Source organism: Trichosurus vulpecula, chromosome 2 (genome assembly GCF_011100635.1).
Source record: "Trichosurus vulpecula isolate mTriVul1 chromosome 2, mTriVul1.pri, whole genome shotgun sequence".
NCBI classification, from domain to species: Eukaryota; Metazoa; Chordata; class Mammalia; order Diprotodontia; family Phalangeridae; genus Trichosurus; species Trichosurus vulpecula.
Window position 1 is genome coordinate 332,323,868 of NC_050574.1, and position 17,362 is coordinate 332,341,229.

Consider the following 17,362-nt stretch of genomic DNA (forward strand, 5'->3'; position numbering starts at 1 on the left):
CCACTGCACCACCTAGCTGCCCTGTTACAGACACATACATATATACATACACATACACACACATACATATATATACATATATATATATATACACGCATAGGTTGTTCAGTTGTCTCTGGGTCTTCGTGACCCCATTATGGGGGTTTCTTGGCAAAGGTACTGTAGTGATTTGTCATTTCCTTTTCCAGTGGATTAAAGCAAAACAGAAGTGCCCAGGGTCACATAACTAGTAAATGTCAGAGGCTAGATTTGAATTTAAGTCTTCCTGACTCCAGGAACAGTGATCTACTGAGCCACTTCTCTCTCTCTCTCTCTCTCTCTCTCTCTCTCTCTCTCTCTCACACACACACACACACACACACACACACGCACACGCACCCGCACACATACACACACACACATCACAGATACATATCATAGATGACATATGAGTGACACATGGCATACAAGTTACATCAGAGACAATTACATAAAACATGAAGCAGTTTACTTAGCTTGTGCCTAAATCTGGTCAAGGCCATACCTTATTCCCTCCCACCTTATTCATTTCATTAAATATTTATTAATTTCTTCCTTTTGAAAGGCACTGGTGAGACTCCAGGGGTGTGCTGGTAAATGTTTAACAACTGGCTTTCAAAAAAAAGCATTCAGTATATACTTTCAAGTTTAATCGTTATTATTAACATTTTCTCCCCTGTTTTTTTAAATCTAGACAATCGACAAAACAAAATAAGCCCTGATCTGTCGATGTGACATCCAAGTTGTAAAAGCTCACATTGGAAATTTAACAATCAGCTCTTTTGAATTAGTTTAGCTTGCTCCAGCATACCCTGGTTAAGCTTGTTGGGTTACTGTCTACCATAAATTCAAAAGGATGGTCAAAGTTTAGACCTTAGATAAAAGTTTAGACTTTAGGTAAGCTTTAAAATTAATTTTATGACTCTTACAGAGTAGGGGAATAGATATTCTCTGTCCCTGAAAGGCTTTATGGAGGGCCAAGTAGGACATCTGCTAAAGGGCTGGGTTAGAGTAAGGTCTCTCATGGATGAATGCCTAATGTTTTAGATAATGATGATAAATGGAATTCAGGGAACTTCTGCAGGAGATTCCAGTATCTTGTCTGCTGACAGGGCGATGATGTAACCAGGTGGGTGAAAGGTATACAGCTGTACCAAATAGACTACCTGAAAGAGAGTGCAGTTATGATGGTGCCCCCTCATCCTGCATTGATATGGCCATGCACCCTTTTAGCTTCTTACAAAACCTGACCCCAGAGAAGAAGGAGGTTAGTCAGATCTAACCCAACCTTGTTGGCTTATTCAAGGGTTGGTTGGTTAGCTGGTTTTTCCTCTTCTGCCTTGAGCCTTGACGTGGCAGACACTTCAAAGCTGCTGGTGAATCCATCCTCTCTATGTCTCCCTTGGGCTGCCTCCAGTCTACACCACTCCAGTTCCCCAAGATTCTTCCAACACACCTACTCATCTATGCTCAACTTAAGATAGCAACCAATTTATAGAATTAAGATGGTTAAGTTACAGAACTTTGAAGGCTTATCCTCAGGAACAATGGGTTAACTGGGGCTCCATCTAGACCCGTGACTCTAGTTACACTAGACCCAGGAATTCCATTTCTAGTGTCCCCATCGAGCCACCACTTGAGGCCTAATGATGGAAAGCACTCTACCTTCTGAGGCAGCCATGCTGCTTTGGGGCAGCTTTCACTGATAGTTTAAGTGGACCTGAGTTCAAATCCCTGCTTTGTTACTTACTGCTCTGTGACCTTGAACAAGTTATTTGACCTTTCTAGGTCTTGCCATTCTCATCTGTAAAATGAGAGGACTAGATAGATGACTTCTAAGGGAGAATCCACTAAGAGGATCAAAAAAGATACTATGTGTGAAGTGCTTTGCAAAGTACTATGTAAATGTCAGTTGTTGGGTGGCAGTGTCCTGGTCAATTCTCTAAAAGTCTAACTTGCAGAACAGATGCCAAGAGGGAGTTTTCTCTGGGCATTCTCTCCACTGATGAAATCAGAATCCCAAAACAACAACAGCAAAAATATTTTAATTGATCATATAATTATGTAATACCAGCAAACCCCTGGAGTCTCACCGGTGCCTTTCAAATGGCACTTTCAAAATAATTATATAATATTATATGATTGCATAATAGATTGAATGTGAGTGTTTTGGGGGGCACAGATGGCAAATGTGGGTTATTAAAGATCATCAGTGTCTTAGAAACCATCCAAATTCCTGAAATTCCTAGCCTGGGTTCAGGTGGAAGGCAGCCAATGCATGTGTTTTGCCAAGTGGAGGGTTCCAAGAGATGCTAAGGGATGGTGCCTTTAAGAATCCCTGATGGTTTAGCTGAGATCTCTCCAGGGCAGCCATGGGGGGTAGGGGGCGTACCCAAGGGTGTTTGATGGAGAAAGATCTGTTTCTTAATTGTTTCTGGAATGTTTGAAATGTCACCAGTTAAACATTAATGCTTCAGGGCTTGATGGCCTACTGAGGCTGAGCTCTGCTGGAGAGGCCAAAGTGTTTGCTGATGGAATGCAAATGATGCCTTCTTCTGGTTAATGATTTATCTTCCTCTGGGAGCAAGACTGTGCTTGCACAATTTGCTTGGAGTACCAGGACAAAAATTTCTTTCCCTAGAGCTAAGAAAGGAAGGGTAGCTAGACTAATTATACCACTCCAGATTTGGTGGAAAGAACTGAGAAGTTTTAGTTTAGACCAGAGAAGATTTGGGGATGATGAGATGAATATAGTCTTTGAGAGTCTGAAAGGCCATCTTGAGGAAGAGGGATTAGACTTTTTCTACGTGGCCTCAGAGGCACATTACCTCAGAACGGGAGGTAATGTTGCTCATCCTTCCTTCTCGATGAGGACCAATGATTCAGGAGGATTGATGTTTTGACTTCCAAGTGAATTAGATTTGAGTGGGGCAGAGCTGTGCAAAGTCGTCAGCCTCACTCTCTCCTCCAGGGTCGTTTGAGTCCAGTGGCAAGACATAGGTCAAGATGACCAGTGGTGGTCCTGATGCAGTGCAAGACCTTGGCCTTTTTAAGCTAAAGTCTTTTCCAGGTCTCAGTCTGAGGCAACAAGAGGCAATGTGGAAGTTACAGAGAGGTAGATTCAGGTTCTACAGAGTTAGGAAACAGTTCGTCACTGTTAGTTCTATCCAAAAGTGTAATAGGACATTCCTTCTCACTAGCTAGAGGAATGCAGATGGTTAAAAGGCAGAGAACAGTTGACCAGAAGAAAGAGCAGACATAGACATGATGTTCTAGAAGCAAGAGGGAGCTGAGACAAAACTCATCTCCAACAGCAGGAAGCTTCTTATGTTCTTCCTGTCATTGTAGGAATCAGTGATTCGCTTCCTAGGGTCAGTCATTCATTCAGCATTTATTATGTGCCAGGCACTGTGCTAAGATCTAGGGACACAAAGAATGGCAAAAAGGCAGTCTCTGCCCTCAAAGAGCTCACTCTAATAGTCTGGTAGAATTTACCACACCTGGCAGCTGTGGGCTGCCAGCAGATAGAGCACTGGGTCTGGAGTCTCAGAGACCTAAATTCAAATCCAGCCTCAGACATTTACTACCTGTGTGTCCCTGGGCAAGTCACTTAACCCTGTTTACCTCAGTTTCCTCATCTATAAAATGAGCTAGAGAAAGAAATGGCAAACCACTCCAGTACGTTTGCCAAGGAAACCCCAAATGGGGTCATGAAGAGTCTGACATAACTGAACAATGACTGAACAACTGGCAGATCCCAACAGGTCCTGCCTGGTATCCACTGTATCCTCTCCAGAGCCTGCAGCACATGATTCCAAATAATTTCAGTGGTGCCCCATTTTTGTTCTTTAAAGGTAAATTTGCTTTTTTGAAAAAGTCACTCTTTTGGAGTCAAGTCTGACAGATGTGCTAGGTCATCAAATTAGAAATATTCTCTTTGGTCAAAACAAATGATAATATTAACACAAGGGATAAGGTGTGTTCTTCTGTGACTTGCAGCTAGCTCTGAAGTCAGTGGCCAAAGAGGAGTAAAAAAAAACTTTGAAAACAATTGTAATTATGGTATTGCTTCCTAAGGTGGCTAATCTGAAGAGGGTAGACCTTATTTGGGTAAAGAAATTCTGGTGTTTTTTTTTTAAATCAGCTTTTCATATAATCACAAAATGCTAACACTCAAAGGGACCTTCGAGAGTATTCTGTTGAACCCCCAGTTTTTTAGGTCACCAGGGTGAAGCCCAGAGAGGAGAGGTAGCTACAGTCACATAGGAAGTAAAGGAGAAAAGCTGAGATTCAACCCCAGGTCCTACTCCATCATTTTGTAATCAAGCTGCGCGTGTGTGTACACATACACACACACACACACACACACACACACACACACAGTAGCTGTGTATTTGGCTAGTTGCCAAGAAGAACATTTAGTACTTTATCCTTAGTATTAAGAAATGTTTTGTTTGAGGTAGGTGGAGGAGGGAGGGGAGGAAGAAGAAGGGCTCTTTACCAATCAACAAACATTTGTTTCTTAAGGACCTTAAGCACCAGCTGCCTACTGGACATCTTGAACTGTATATCTCATAGATGTTTTGAACTTAAATATGTCCAAAATAGAACTCGTTAGCTTTCCCCTAAAATCTCCTTTCTTCTTCCCTTCCCTCTTACTGTCCAGAGGACCACCATCCTCCCAGTCACTCAAGCTCACAACCTAAGCACCCTCCTTGACTCCTCACTCTTCCTCACCTCCCTCCCTTCCCCCATATCCAATCTGTTGCCAGGGTCTGTTGATTTGACCTTTGTAACATCTTTCTAATCCTCCCCTTCTCTCCTCGGACACTGCCACCTGGACTATTGCAATAGCCTGCTGTTTGGTCTGTCTGCCATGAGGCTTTCCAGACTCCAGTCCATCTTCCACTAAGCTCTCAAAGTCTGACCTTGTCCTCTCTCCTCCTCAGTCAATTCCGGTGGCTCCCTATCACCTCAAAGATCAAATACAAACTTTCTACCTGGCTTTCAAAGCCCCTCATAACTTGCCCAGCCTCCCATACTTCTAGTTTTGCTACATCTTATTCCCCTCCCATCCCCTATCCCCCCAACATAGACTCTTTAATCCAGTGACACTGGTCTCCTTGCTGTTCCACAAACAAGATATTCTATTCCCAGACTCTGGTCATTTTCATAGGATGTCCTCCATGCCTGGAATGCTCTCAGACCTCATTATAGCTTCCCTGGCTTCCTTCAAGTCTCAGCTAAAATTCCACCTTCTGCAAGAAGCCTCTCCCAATCCTTCTTAAATCTAGTGCCTTCCCTCTTGATTATTTTCAATTTATCCGGTATGTAGCTTGTCTCTACGTAGTTATTTTCATGCTGTCTCCCCCATTTGACTATGAGGTCCTAGAGAACAGGGACTGTTTCTTCCCTTTTGTTGTATCCCCAGAACTCAGCAGAATCCTTGGCACATAGTAGACACTTAAATGTTTGTTGACTGACTTTGCCCGGGACTGTGTTAAGTACTAGAAATACATGTACCAAGAATGAAACAATCCCTTCTATGTGCCTGACAAATAGAAGGCATTCAATAAATGGTTTTTCTCTCCCTCTTTCCTTTCTTTCTTCCTTCATTCCTTCCTTCTCTCCTTCCTTCTTTCCTTCCTTCCCTCTTTTCTTCCTTCCTTCCCTCCCTCCTTCCTTCCCTATTTCCTTCCTTCTCTCCTTTCCTTCCCTTTTTCTTTCCTTTCTTTCATACTTCCTTTTTTCCTCCCTCCCTCCTTCCCTCTCCCTTCACTCTTTCCTTTCATTCCTTCCTTCCTTAACCAAAGAGGTAGCTGTGTGACTAGAGAAAAAAGGTGCCTGATGTGAAAGATATTGTGTAGGTAGAAACAGCAAGATTTGGCAACTGATTGGAGATATGGGATGAGGGAAAGGGAAGAGTCTAGGACAACGCCAAGGTGACAGACTTGGGAAACGGGAAGGATCATGATGCCTTTCAACAGAAGTAGGGAAGTTCAGAAGACGAGAGGATTCAAGGGAAAGATAATGAACTCTGTTTTGGACATGAGGAGTTTGAAATGTCTGGGGGCCACCCAGTTTGGAATTGCTAATGGGGGATATGTGATTCAGGATTGAAGCTCAGGGGGGAGACCAGGGCTTCTTTACAAGAAATGAGCATTATACAGGTCTTCACATGTACATAAACACATGACCAAGGAGCTCCTTGTAACTTATGTTCACAAAACATGAAAGCCTGAATCATGTATATAGCCATGCTTGGTCTAGGTCCCAAAGTTGAAAAGCTGGGGTCCACAAACTTGTGTGTGTGTGTGTGTGTGTGTATGTGTGTATCTCTCTGTGTGTATATATATGTGTATATACATACACAGAGAGATGTACATGTGTGTATGTATATAAAAGAACAGTGACACACAAAAACATTAAGAACCCATGATCTAGACCAGAGGTATCAACTCATTGTCCATAAGTTGTATGTGGCAACAAACTGTCTAGCAAGGGTCCAGAATAAGCTATAAGTGTTTAGAAAAATAAATACAACTATAATACAAAGTAGATAATGTTAATTCATGGTTTTCTGAGTCAACATGTAGCCCACAAGGATCATTTTCTACGTGTTTGACCTTCTTGCTGTTCCTTACATATACCGTGCCATTTCCCTTCTCCCTGCCTTTGCCTTGGCTGTCCCTCCTACCTGGTGTGTACCCCTGCCTTTTAGAATCCCAGGCTTTCTACAAAGCTCAGATCAAATTCTGATATCCTTGACTGCTAAATACCTTTCCTCTTCTCTTCCACTCCTCTATCAAATTACCTTATATTCACTCTGAAAAACATATGCTATATATGTGTGTTGTCTCTCTTGATAGGCAGCTGGCGGCACAGTGGACTCCCTGGAGTCAGGTAGTACTAGATCAAATCTGGCCTCAGACACTTCCTAGCTGTGTGACCCTGGGCAAGTCAGTTCACCCTGTATGCCTCAGTTTCTTCACTTGTAAAATGGGAGTCATAGCAGCACCTACCTTCTAGGGTTATAGTGAGGATCAAATGAGATAACTATTGTCCAGTGCTTAGTACAGTACCTGGAACGCAGTAAGGTGCTTGTAATAATTGTGAAGTGCTTAGCACAATGCCAGGACCATTTTGTTGTTGTTCAGTCATTTCAGTTGTGTCTGACTCTTTGTGACCCCATTGTAGTCTTCTTCGCAAAGATATTAGAGTGGTTTGCCATTTCCTCCTCTAGTGCATTTTACAGATGAGGAAACTGAGGCAAACAGGTTAAATGACTTACCCTGGGTCACATTGTTAGTAAGTGTCTGAGGCCAGATTTGAACTTAAATCTTCCTGACTCCAGGCCTTCCACTCTATCCACTGTACCACCTAGCTGCCCCTGGAACATAGTAAGTGCCTAATAAGTGCTTATTCCCTTCCTCTTTCCCCTTTGTAATTTAAAGTACACCAACTTGAGTGCTGTGCTTTGTCTCTACTTTTTTCCTCCTCTCCTAAACCTCCCTTACCCATTGTCTCTCCCTCTCCAGGTCAGAGGGCAACCAGAGCCACAGGTGACATGGCACAAAAATGGAAAACGCATCACCCAAGGAGGGCGCTTCCTGCTAAGCAGCAATATCCGGGGTCTGTTCAGCCTGGATATTCAGTCTGTGAGAGGGGAAGACGGAGGAAAGTACACCTGCGAAGCCTCCAATAGCAGTGGGATTCAGCAGATCACAGTGGAGCTGAATGTAGAAGGTAAATGCTGGAAACCCAATCATCTAACATTCCCCCAAAGCCTGAGTTTGCTGTGTGTGTAGAGCCCTACATTTAGAGCTGCCCAGGAAGGAAGACACACGATTCCTGGATTCAGGAAGCTGCCAATAAACAGAGAGACAAGTTCCCTTAAAATGTCTAGCTAAATGACATAAGACAAAATACTTTGTCATAAGGGCTGGCTCTCTGGGAGTGGGGTACAGGAGGATATTTAGGTGATACAGGAACTAAAGATATCAATAAAAAAATTTTAGATCACAAAACAACTTTTAAAAATCTACAAATTGAATATCTGTGCATTATCTAAAAGTTTATGTAAAAATTTTTTTTCTTTGAAAACTAGTAATTATTTCCCATAAGTTCCATCCTAACTTGCAAGATATGGTCCCAGAATATATTGGCTACAAATAAAAATATGTTGCTTGTTATCAAGATTTCTTCTGATCCATGGTTGACATGGAAAAGTGATTATTATCAGCCATCGATATTTAGAGTATATGATGTCTGGATAGGAGATGAGCCCCTCATACTCATCCTATGTAGGTACAAATGACCAAACCCTATCCATCATTATAATAGCTCATAAATTAGAGAATTCTGTCTTGCTTATTAGAGCAGAATCCAGTATTTTTTTAAGTTTGAGTCTTCATGGAATCATCAACAAATATTTATTAAGCATATAATATGTGCCAGACACTGCCCTAAGCACTGAGGATATGAGTACAAAGAATGAAACAAGGAGTTTATGTTCCAATGGGAAGGAGACAGGATTAACTATATAGGTAAATAATTTATGTAAGCGAAGAGGACGTAGAGTGAGTAGGCAGGGTCAATCAAGAAAGGTTTTCAGGGGGAGGTGACATCTAGAAGGACCAAGCACATGGTAAGTGCTTACTCAATACCTGTTGGTTGTTGACTGACTGACTCACAAGAATATATGGGAATTGGGATTTCTATAATCTTGGTCCTCCCAACCCTCGCTCCGTGTCCATGAAAGGACAGGCAGAAAGTAGCACACATAGTTCAGATGCTTTCCCCAAATCCTTTAACTCTGTGCCTCGTTCACATTAATGAAACACAGGTGGCAGTGGACTGGGGTGCTGCCAACCCTCATAAGTGGCCAGAGGTCAATGGACGAATGGTTTTCTCTTGCTTTGTTCAAAGGCTTGGGGATGGGGCATGGTGGAAATATGTAATTAGTAACATTCTGCCTTTCTATTACAGTACATTGACAGTACTAAAAATTTCAAAAACCCTTCTGAGCTAAGCATCAATAAATAGAAAACAGCTACATGACTTTCCCCATGTTAAAGTTTTGGAGAGGGCAGTACCATTGTCCTAGTCCCTACCCCCTACATCCAAGCTGTTGCCAAGGCCTGTCAATTTCACCTTTGCAACATCTCCAGAATATGCCCCCTTCTCTCCACTGACCCCTGCCGCCCTCTAGTGCAGACCCTCATCACCTCATGCCCTGATTACTGCAATAGGCTTCTGGTGGGTCTCCCTGCCTCCAGGCTCCAATGCATCCTCCATTCAGCCACTAAGTAATTTTCCTGAAGCACAAGTCTGAGCGTGTCACCCCCTAATCAGTAGATTCCAGTAGTTCCTTCTTTCCTCTTGGAATATAGACTAAATGCTCTATTTGGTATTCAAAGCCCTTCATAACCTAACCCACTCGTACCTTCCCTGCCTTCTTTCACTGTACTCTCCAACACATACTCTTTGATCCAGTGACACCAGCCTTGTGACTGCTCCATGAACAAGATGCTCCATTTTCATTGGTAATTCCCCATCCCTGCCTCTCCCTCCTCCACTTTAACTACTTAAAGAGGCCTATTCACCAAATGGGCATTACCTCACTCAAAGTGAGAACCTGAAAATGCCTTAGCCTGAAAGGGCCAGTGTCTCCCATTGCATCCTGGGTCATCTCCAGTCGTCCTGGTGAATATCAGGTCACTGGACCCAGATGGCTTTGGAGGAGAAAGTGAGGCTGGTGACCTTGCGCAGCCCTCCCTCCCTCAAATCAAAGCCACCTGCAAGTCATGTCATCATCTCCCTGACGTCATGGTCCTCTCTGAGAACAAAGGACAAGCACAAGTACAAACACAGCAACAATAACAACAACTCACCTTCCTGGCTTCCTTTAAGTCTCGGCTAAAATCCACCTTCCACAGGAAGTCCTCTCCAACCCCTCTTAATTCCAGTGCCTTCCCTCTGTTAATTATTTCATATTTATCCTATATACAGCTTGCTTTTTAAATATTTATTTGCATATTTTCTTCCCCATTAGATTGTAAGCTCCTTGAGGGCAGAGAATTGTCTTTTGCCTCTTTTTCTAGGGTAGCACAGTGTGACACATAGTAGGAACTTAACAAATGTTTATTAAATTGAATTGAACCCTGAAGTAGGTATCCGGAGGTATAGGCTCTTCTCATTCCTGCTCTGCTACTACCCAGTTGTTTCATCTTGGGTACTTAGCTTAACCCCTCTGAGCTCCAGTTTCCTCTTCTGTGAAATGATCAAAATGGATCTAAATTATCTGTAAGGTCCCTTGTAGCTCTAAACTTACATGACTCTATCAGCAATACAAAGAGAAATCAATCACTAAACATTTACTGTGTATCAGGACCTGTATGAGGCACCCAGGATACAAAGACAGGAATGCATGAATCCCTACCCTCAAGAAACCTATATTCTGTTGGGAACACTTCTAATCTCATTGGTATATGGAATTCCCAGAGGAAAATGCTCCTCTCAATACAGCTCAGCACCTTCTTTACAATTTAAAACCTTTACAAGTTGCCAAGAACAATTAAATAAATAAATAAACAATTAAATGAAAAGCAAAGAAACAAATAAGTGACTTGCCTAGGGTTACTGGCCATAGGCAAGACTTGAACCCAGGCCTTCTTGGATCTAAGGCTCTTCCTGGATCTTTATACATTATGCCTTGCAGCCTCTCATGCAAAAAATATATAAAATAAGTGCCATATTATTTGGGAGACTGGAGGAGGTGATAGAGAGACATCAGCAGCTAAGAGTAAGGAGGAAAAGTTTCTTATGGAAGGTGATCCCTGAGCTGAGTTTTGTAGGAAATGAGAGATTTGAAGGAAATAAGAGGCTCGAGATAAGGTTGGGAGCACAGCCCAGCATGAGAAGCAGACAGCCTCTGCAAAGGCCTGGAGATGAGAAATAGACAATCACGTGTCAGGTAGGGTGAGAAGACCAGTTAGGCCAGATGGCAGAAGGCTGCCAAAGGAATGTTGTGTTAAGACTGGAAATGTAGGGTGGGACCAGATTGTGAGGGATTATAAATGTTGATCAGAAAATCTTCTATTTCAGCTCAGAACGAATGGGGAGCCATTGGACTTTATTGAGTAGGAGTCACAGTATAGTGGTCTGATTTGCATTTTAGAGAAATCTCTTTAGGAACTGTGTGGAGGTTGAATTAGGGTAGGGAATGAGACTTGAGGCCAGAAGGGCAATTAGGACGCTATTGCAATGGTCCTGCCTGAAGGTCAGGAGCGCCTACAGATGGCCATGGTGAGAATGTATTAGATGCAGGAGTTGTTACCAAAGTAGAAATAACAAGATCTGACCACTGATTGTGAGATACAGTAGGAAGTTAAAGAGAATGCTGATTTCTCAAACCTGCAAGACTGTAAGGTTGGTAACACTTGCGTGTATATAGTTGTTTGTACACCATGTCCCCACTCAGAGTGTGAGCTCTTTGAAGGCAGCAATTGGATTTTTACCTTTTATTGCATCCCCAGGTTTTTGCATAGTGCCTGCTGTGTAGTAAACTCTTAATCAATGCTTTTTCACCAACTGACATTATCTATATACATGATGTCCCTCCTACCCCAGAAGAATTTAAGCTCCCTGAGCACAGGGAATGTGCATGGTTTTTCCCTTGTATCCCCATATCATAACAAGAAGTATCTGGCGCACAATAAGGACTTACTAACTGCTTCCTCATTGATAGATTGGTGCTCTTGACCCATCAGGGAAGTTGTAAAGAGGGTTGGTTCTGGAGGGAAAGGTAATGAGTTTACTTTTAGACATTTTGTGTTTGAGATGCTAAAGGAACGTTGAGTTTGAAATATCCAATAGTTGAGAAAGATAAAGGAGAACTTGCCTAAAACAAATCTTTAGATTATCTTTAGATCACTCTATCCACTGCCCCACCTAGCTGCTTCCCTTCCTAACTATATCCCAAACTCATTCTAACAAGTACTTCCTCGTATCTCCTAAGCCAAGAAAATCCCAGTGGCTCTTGTATCTAGAACAAAGTGGATGAAATCAGGCAGCTGTAGACCTACTAAGAAGTAAGAAGATCACTGTTCTACCCTATCCTGCTCTTTTCATTTGATTGCTTTGAGACTTGGAGGTTAGGCCAGCACAATAGGAAGAAAGTGACCTTAAGGAAACAATAAACAGTATTAATTATAGATATCTATACACACTTATTTGCTTGTTGACTCCCCTGTTATATAGTAAGCTCCTTGAGAGCAGAGATTCTTTTGCCCATTTTTGTATCCCCATCACTTTAGCACAATGCCTGGCACATAGTAGACACTTAACAAATGCTTGTTGACTAACTAGTAGGTAAGATTTATATCAAGTTTTAAATATCTTTACATACATTATTTCACTGGATTCTCCCAGCAGCCCTGTGAAATAGGTACTCTACTATACATTATGCTTTTGCCACCTCTTATTGGATTCCACCAGAAGCTCTAGGTAAGTCAACAAGCATTTATTAAGTGCTTATGTGTGCTAAGCTCTGGGGATACAAAGAAAGGCTGAATCACCTCCTGCCCTCAAGGAGTTTACATTCTCTCTTTTACAGATGAAGAAAGTGAGACACAGAGAGGTTACATGACCTGTGTCTAGTCACGTGGCTAGGAAAGTTCAGAGATGGATCTCTAAACCGGTCTTTCCTGACTGCAGGTTCAATTGTCTATCCAGTACAGAACACTTCTTCTCCCCAATGTCTTGTGTGACGGGAAGAACAAGAGAAACTAGAGATAGCCTAGGAAAGAAGAAGAGGTGTGGGAAGAAGAAGAGGTGTTTAGGGCAAATGTGAGTTGGCTTGGTCCACATTTTGAATTAATTTGAAGTTTTAAATTGTACTTTCCATTCATTCACAGAAATATAGATCTGGAAAGAATCATGCTACCCCCCAGCCTGACTAAAATAAGGAATCAAAAGGATCAGATAAGCATTTCTAGCCAAGGGGAAATGAACCAGCCCACTCATTCTCTTTTCCAAACCCCTTTGTACTTTTGCGCTTTCTAGGAATGAAAGCATTCCTGGAACCAAGACCTTGGCATGGAATATGTCCAGTGGGTTAGAGGCTTCTTCCCGTTGCTAATAGAGAATTATTTGTATCCAAGTTTGTTAATATTCTCAGGAAATATTTCTAAGGTAAAGGAGGTGGTGATAGTGACTGCACCCCCAGGGTCCCAGGGTTTGATAGGTAAGCCTTATTTTGATGGGGCCCAAGGCTTCGTGGCATCACAGGATACTTGCTATGTCATAATGTTCATTCCCCTCCTCCCATCTCCCTTCCCACATCCTATTAATATTGTCTTTCCTTATTAGAATGTGAGCTGCTAAAAGGCAGGAACTGTCTTGCTTGCTTCTATTTATATCTCAAGCACTTAGCAGAATGCCTTGCACACAGTAAGCACTTAATAAATACTCTATTTTTCAGTGTATGTATCTATTTTTCTATCTACCTAGAAACAATCCTTGTGGAAACAATGGACAAGGAAGAAATCTCTTTGGCCCCAAAATTCTAATTCAGTTCTTATGGGACTGTGGGACATACACAATGTCACCTAATTTACTAGAGACCTCATTAAGGATTCTCTCCATGTTACTGGAATGGTCCATTGGTCAGGAGCCTGCCTTCATGGGGCTTCCCTTCCTATCTTATTTTTTAATTTTCAGTCGTTTTTCAGTTGTGTCCAACCCTTCTTGACCCCAGTTGGGGTTTCCTTGGCAAAGATACTGGAGTAGTTTGCCATTTCCTTCTCCAGCTCAGTTGATAGATGAGAAACTCAGGCAAACAGTGTTAAGTGACTTTGTCAGGGTCATACAGCTATTAAGTATCTGAAGCCAAATTTGAACTTTGGTCTTCCTGACTTCAGGCTCGGTACTCTATCCACTGCTCCACATAGCTGCTTCTCTTCCTAACTATGCCCCAAATATACTCAGAGACTTCAGCCTGGATTTAGGAAGATTCTAAAATGGTAACCTGAGGGTGATGATGCTGGGACATAGACCCAAGTGACATAGAAAAGATACTTTATAAATGCTTCTTAATTGAGCAAAAAGGAATTTCCTTGTCAGAGGTGTGTGTCAATTCATGGGAGTTAGCTAAGAGTTTCTTTTTCCTTCATGAAAAATAAGCCCAAAACCCACTGTCCACTTGTGACCATGTAGTGAAAGGCATCAAAGAAGGTGCCCCTTTGGGAGACACGGATTTGATCCAAAGCTCTCCCACTATTGGAGTAAAGAAGGCATGAGATGATTGCATTCTCGTTGGGAGCTTTGTCTGGGGATTCTTTGATCTTCCATTGATCCTATTTCCCTTGACCAGGCCAAGCTTCTGGTTAAGTTCACTTTGACCTTATTCCAAGGGCCTTCCCCTCTAAATTCTTAAGGCCTTGGCTGTCATATCCAATCATAGATTGTCAGAGCTAGAAGAGTCTTCAGTGGTCATCTGATCCAAGCCCTCCTTTTCGAGATGAAGAAGCTGATTGGATGTGAATTACTTAAGATCAGATCACTAGTATGGACTCACATTTGCTCCCCACCAAAAGCCATACCAGGAAAGAAAAAACCTTCCAAAATAGGGGACATTTGTCATGGGCGTCTTTCTTTCTCCAAGGATCCAGTTATCCTAGGTCCACCATGTTGTACCCTAATCAGTCAGTCAGTAAACATTTAAGGGCCTACTATGTGCTGAGCTCTGAGAATACAAAGAAAGGCAAAACAGTCTCTGCTCTTGAGGAGCCTATGCTCTAACAGAGGAGACAACATGCAAACTACTATTTACAGATAAGGAATATATAGTATAAATTGGAGATACTCTCAGAGAGAATCCACTGAAATTAAGGTGGTTCGAGAAAGGCTTTGCATAGAAGGTAGGATTTTAGTTTGGACTTGAAGGCAGTCAGGAGGCAGAAATAAGAAGGGAGAGACTTCCAGGAATGGGGTACAGCCAGTGAAAATTCTTGGATTTAGAAGATGGAGTGTCTTGTTTGAGGACTAGAAAGGAGGACAGTGTCACTGAATAGCAAAGTACATGGATCAATATGAAGCATGAGAAGACTGGAAAGGGGGGAGGTTATGAAGGGCTTTAAGTCCAAAAAGAGAATTTTTATGTTTGATCCTGGAGGTGATAGGGAGCCAGTGGATTCTATTAAGTAGGGAAATGAGAAGGCTAGACCTGCACTTTAGGGAGATTGCTTGGTACATGAATGGCGGACAAACTGGAGTGGGGAGAAACATGTGGCAGGCAGATCATCCAGTAGGCTATTGAAATAGTACGTGGGAGAGGTGATGAGAACCTACCCCAGGGGACTGGCAGTGACAGAGGACAGAAGGTGATATATTCAAAGAGGTGTTACAAAGGTAAAATTGACAGATCCTGAAAACAGATTGGATATGGGACATGAGAAAGAGTGAGAGGTCCAGGTTGTGAGCCTGAGTGGTCAGATGGTGGTACCCTTGAAAGTAATAGGGAAATTAGGAAGAGGGGAGGTTTCAGGGCAGAGATAATGAGTTCAGTTTTGGACATGTTGAGTTTAAGATGTCTGCTGGATATCTAGTTCAAAATATGAAATAGATTGTTGAAGATGTGAGACCGCAGACAAGAGGTTGTTGTTCATTTTAGTCCTGTCCAGCTCCTCATGACCCTCTTTGGGGTTTTCTCAGCAAAGATAGTGGAGGGGTTTGCTATTTTCTTCTCCAGTTCATTTTACAGATGAAGAAACTGAGGCAATATAGGGTTAAGTGACTTACTTAGGATCACACGGGTAGTAAGTATCTGAGGTTGAATTGGAACTCAGGTCTTCCTGACTCCAGGCCCAGCACTCTATCCACTGCATTACCTCGTTGATTTGAGACTAACCATAATCTGCTCTGGCTACCTTGTGTAACCATTGTGTTTTCATTGAAATCTACCTGTTTTACATCTTAGGACCCAGGATTTCAATTAACTAATCAATAGTGTAATTCATAGTATTGGGTGAGGTAAATTGTGGGCTGGAGAGGAACTTAGGGTAAGTTCCTGTTCAGATATGAATTAAACAAGATGGCTTCATCAGCCCCGTCCACTTCTGAGATTTTGAGACCATGTCCAGTGCTTCTCAAAATGTGCCACTAATTTTGCCAGGCATGCTGAAAAAATTGTGGATGATATGTTATTACTGATCAAAAAAGTGTAAATAATTGCATTTAATATAAATTTTACTCGCCTACCCTATGTAGTATGGCAGACCACTGGTTTGCATACACTGCTGTCCCTCCAGAGTCAACTATTAAATTTTCAATATGAGCATTTATACCTCAGAAAGTGGCAAATGCCATAAATCAAGGAGGCAGCTGGGTGGTGCAGTGGATGGAGCCCTGGATCTGGAGTCGGGAAGACTTAAGTTTGAATCTAGGCTCAGACATATCCTGGCTCTTCAACCCTAGGGCAAGTCACTTTATCTCAGTTTCCTCACCTACAAAATGGGTAAGATGATAGCCCCTACGTCCCAGAGTTGTAAGGATCACATGAGATAATATTTGTGGAGTGCTGAGCACAGTGCCTGGTACATGGTGCTAGCCAGCATTATTTTTCTTTTGATTGTCAAGATTTAAGAAAATATTGGAGAAAATGCTAATAATGTGAATTAAAGTTAAAAGTGTGTCACGTGTACATTTTTCCCCCAGAGAGCAAGTTGTTAAATGTTTACTAGAAAACCACTATTGATTCAAACTAAACAAAAGTTGACACGAACCCCTCTCAACAAGTCAGACTTCATACTCAGAAAGACCTTAATAAAAATGGCCACTCTTCTCGAAGCTTCATGTGTATGAAGCTTCCTACTCCCTTGCAGTTTTGTCAGCTTAAGAGTTAAATGTACCACGATTCCTGGTGACAAAGAAAACTGTGCTGTGAGTAAACAAAGTTTGAGAACTACTCATTTGGGTCCAATCTCTTTGTGTTTCATATTTGAGGAGGTCCAGAGAGCTTAGATTCATTAGAAGTCATCTCCAATCCACACTGAAAAAGACTTCCCTCTACAGGATACCTGTCAAATAGTCATATAGCTTTGGCGTAAAGACCTTGAATAAGAAGGAATCCACAACTTCCTGATGCAGCCTGTTCAACTTGTGCGTAGCCCATTTCCCAGGAGTGGAGGACATGGCAGCACAGTTAACAGCAACTTCTGTTGTTAAGGAATTTCCTATCTTTTCCCTCTAGGGCACAGCCATCATTGATAACAATTAGGATGCAATGTTATCCATTGAAATATATGTTTGGACCATGTGCTCCCATGACAGATGTAGTAATTCA

The 17,362-nt window shown here is 42.1% G+C and overlaps 1 protein-coding gene across 2 annotated transcripts in view; it reads left to right on the forward strand.

Moving 5' to 3' along the window:
• Positions 1-17,362, forward strand: part of MYLK (myosin light chain kinase) — a 338,535-nt gene that overhangs the window by 82,172 nt on the left and 239,001 nt on the right. For both annotated transcript variants that reach the window (XM_036746782.1, XM_036746783.1), the window contains exon 3: positions 7,557-7,764. In XM_036746782.1, coding sequence (XP_036602677.1) covers positions 7,557-7,764 — 208 coding nt within the window. The remainder of the gene's footprint in view (positions 1-7,556; positions 7,765-17,362) is intronic.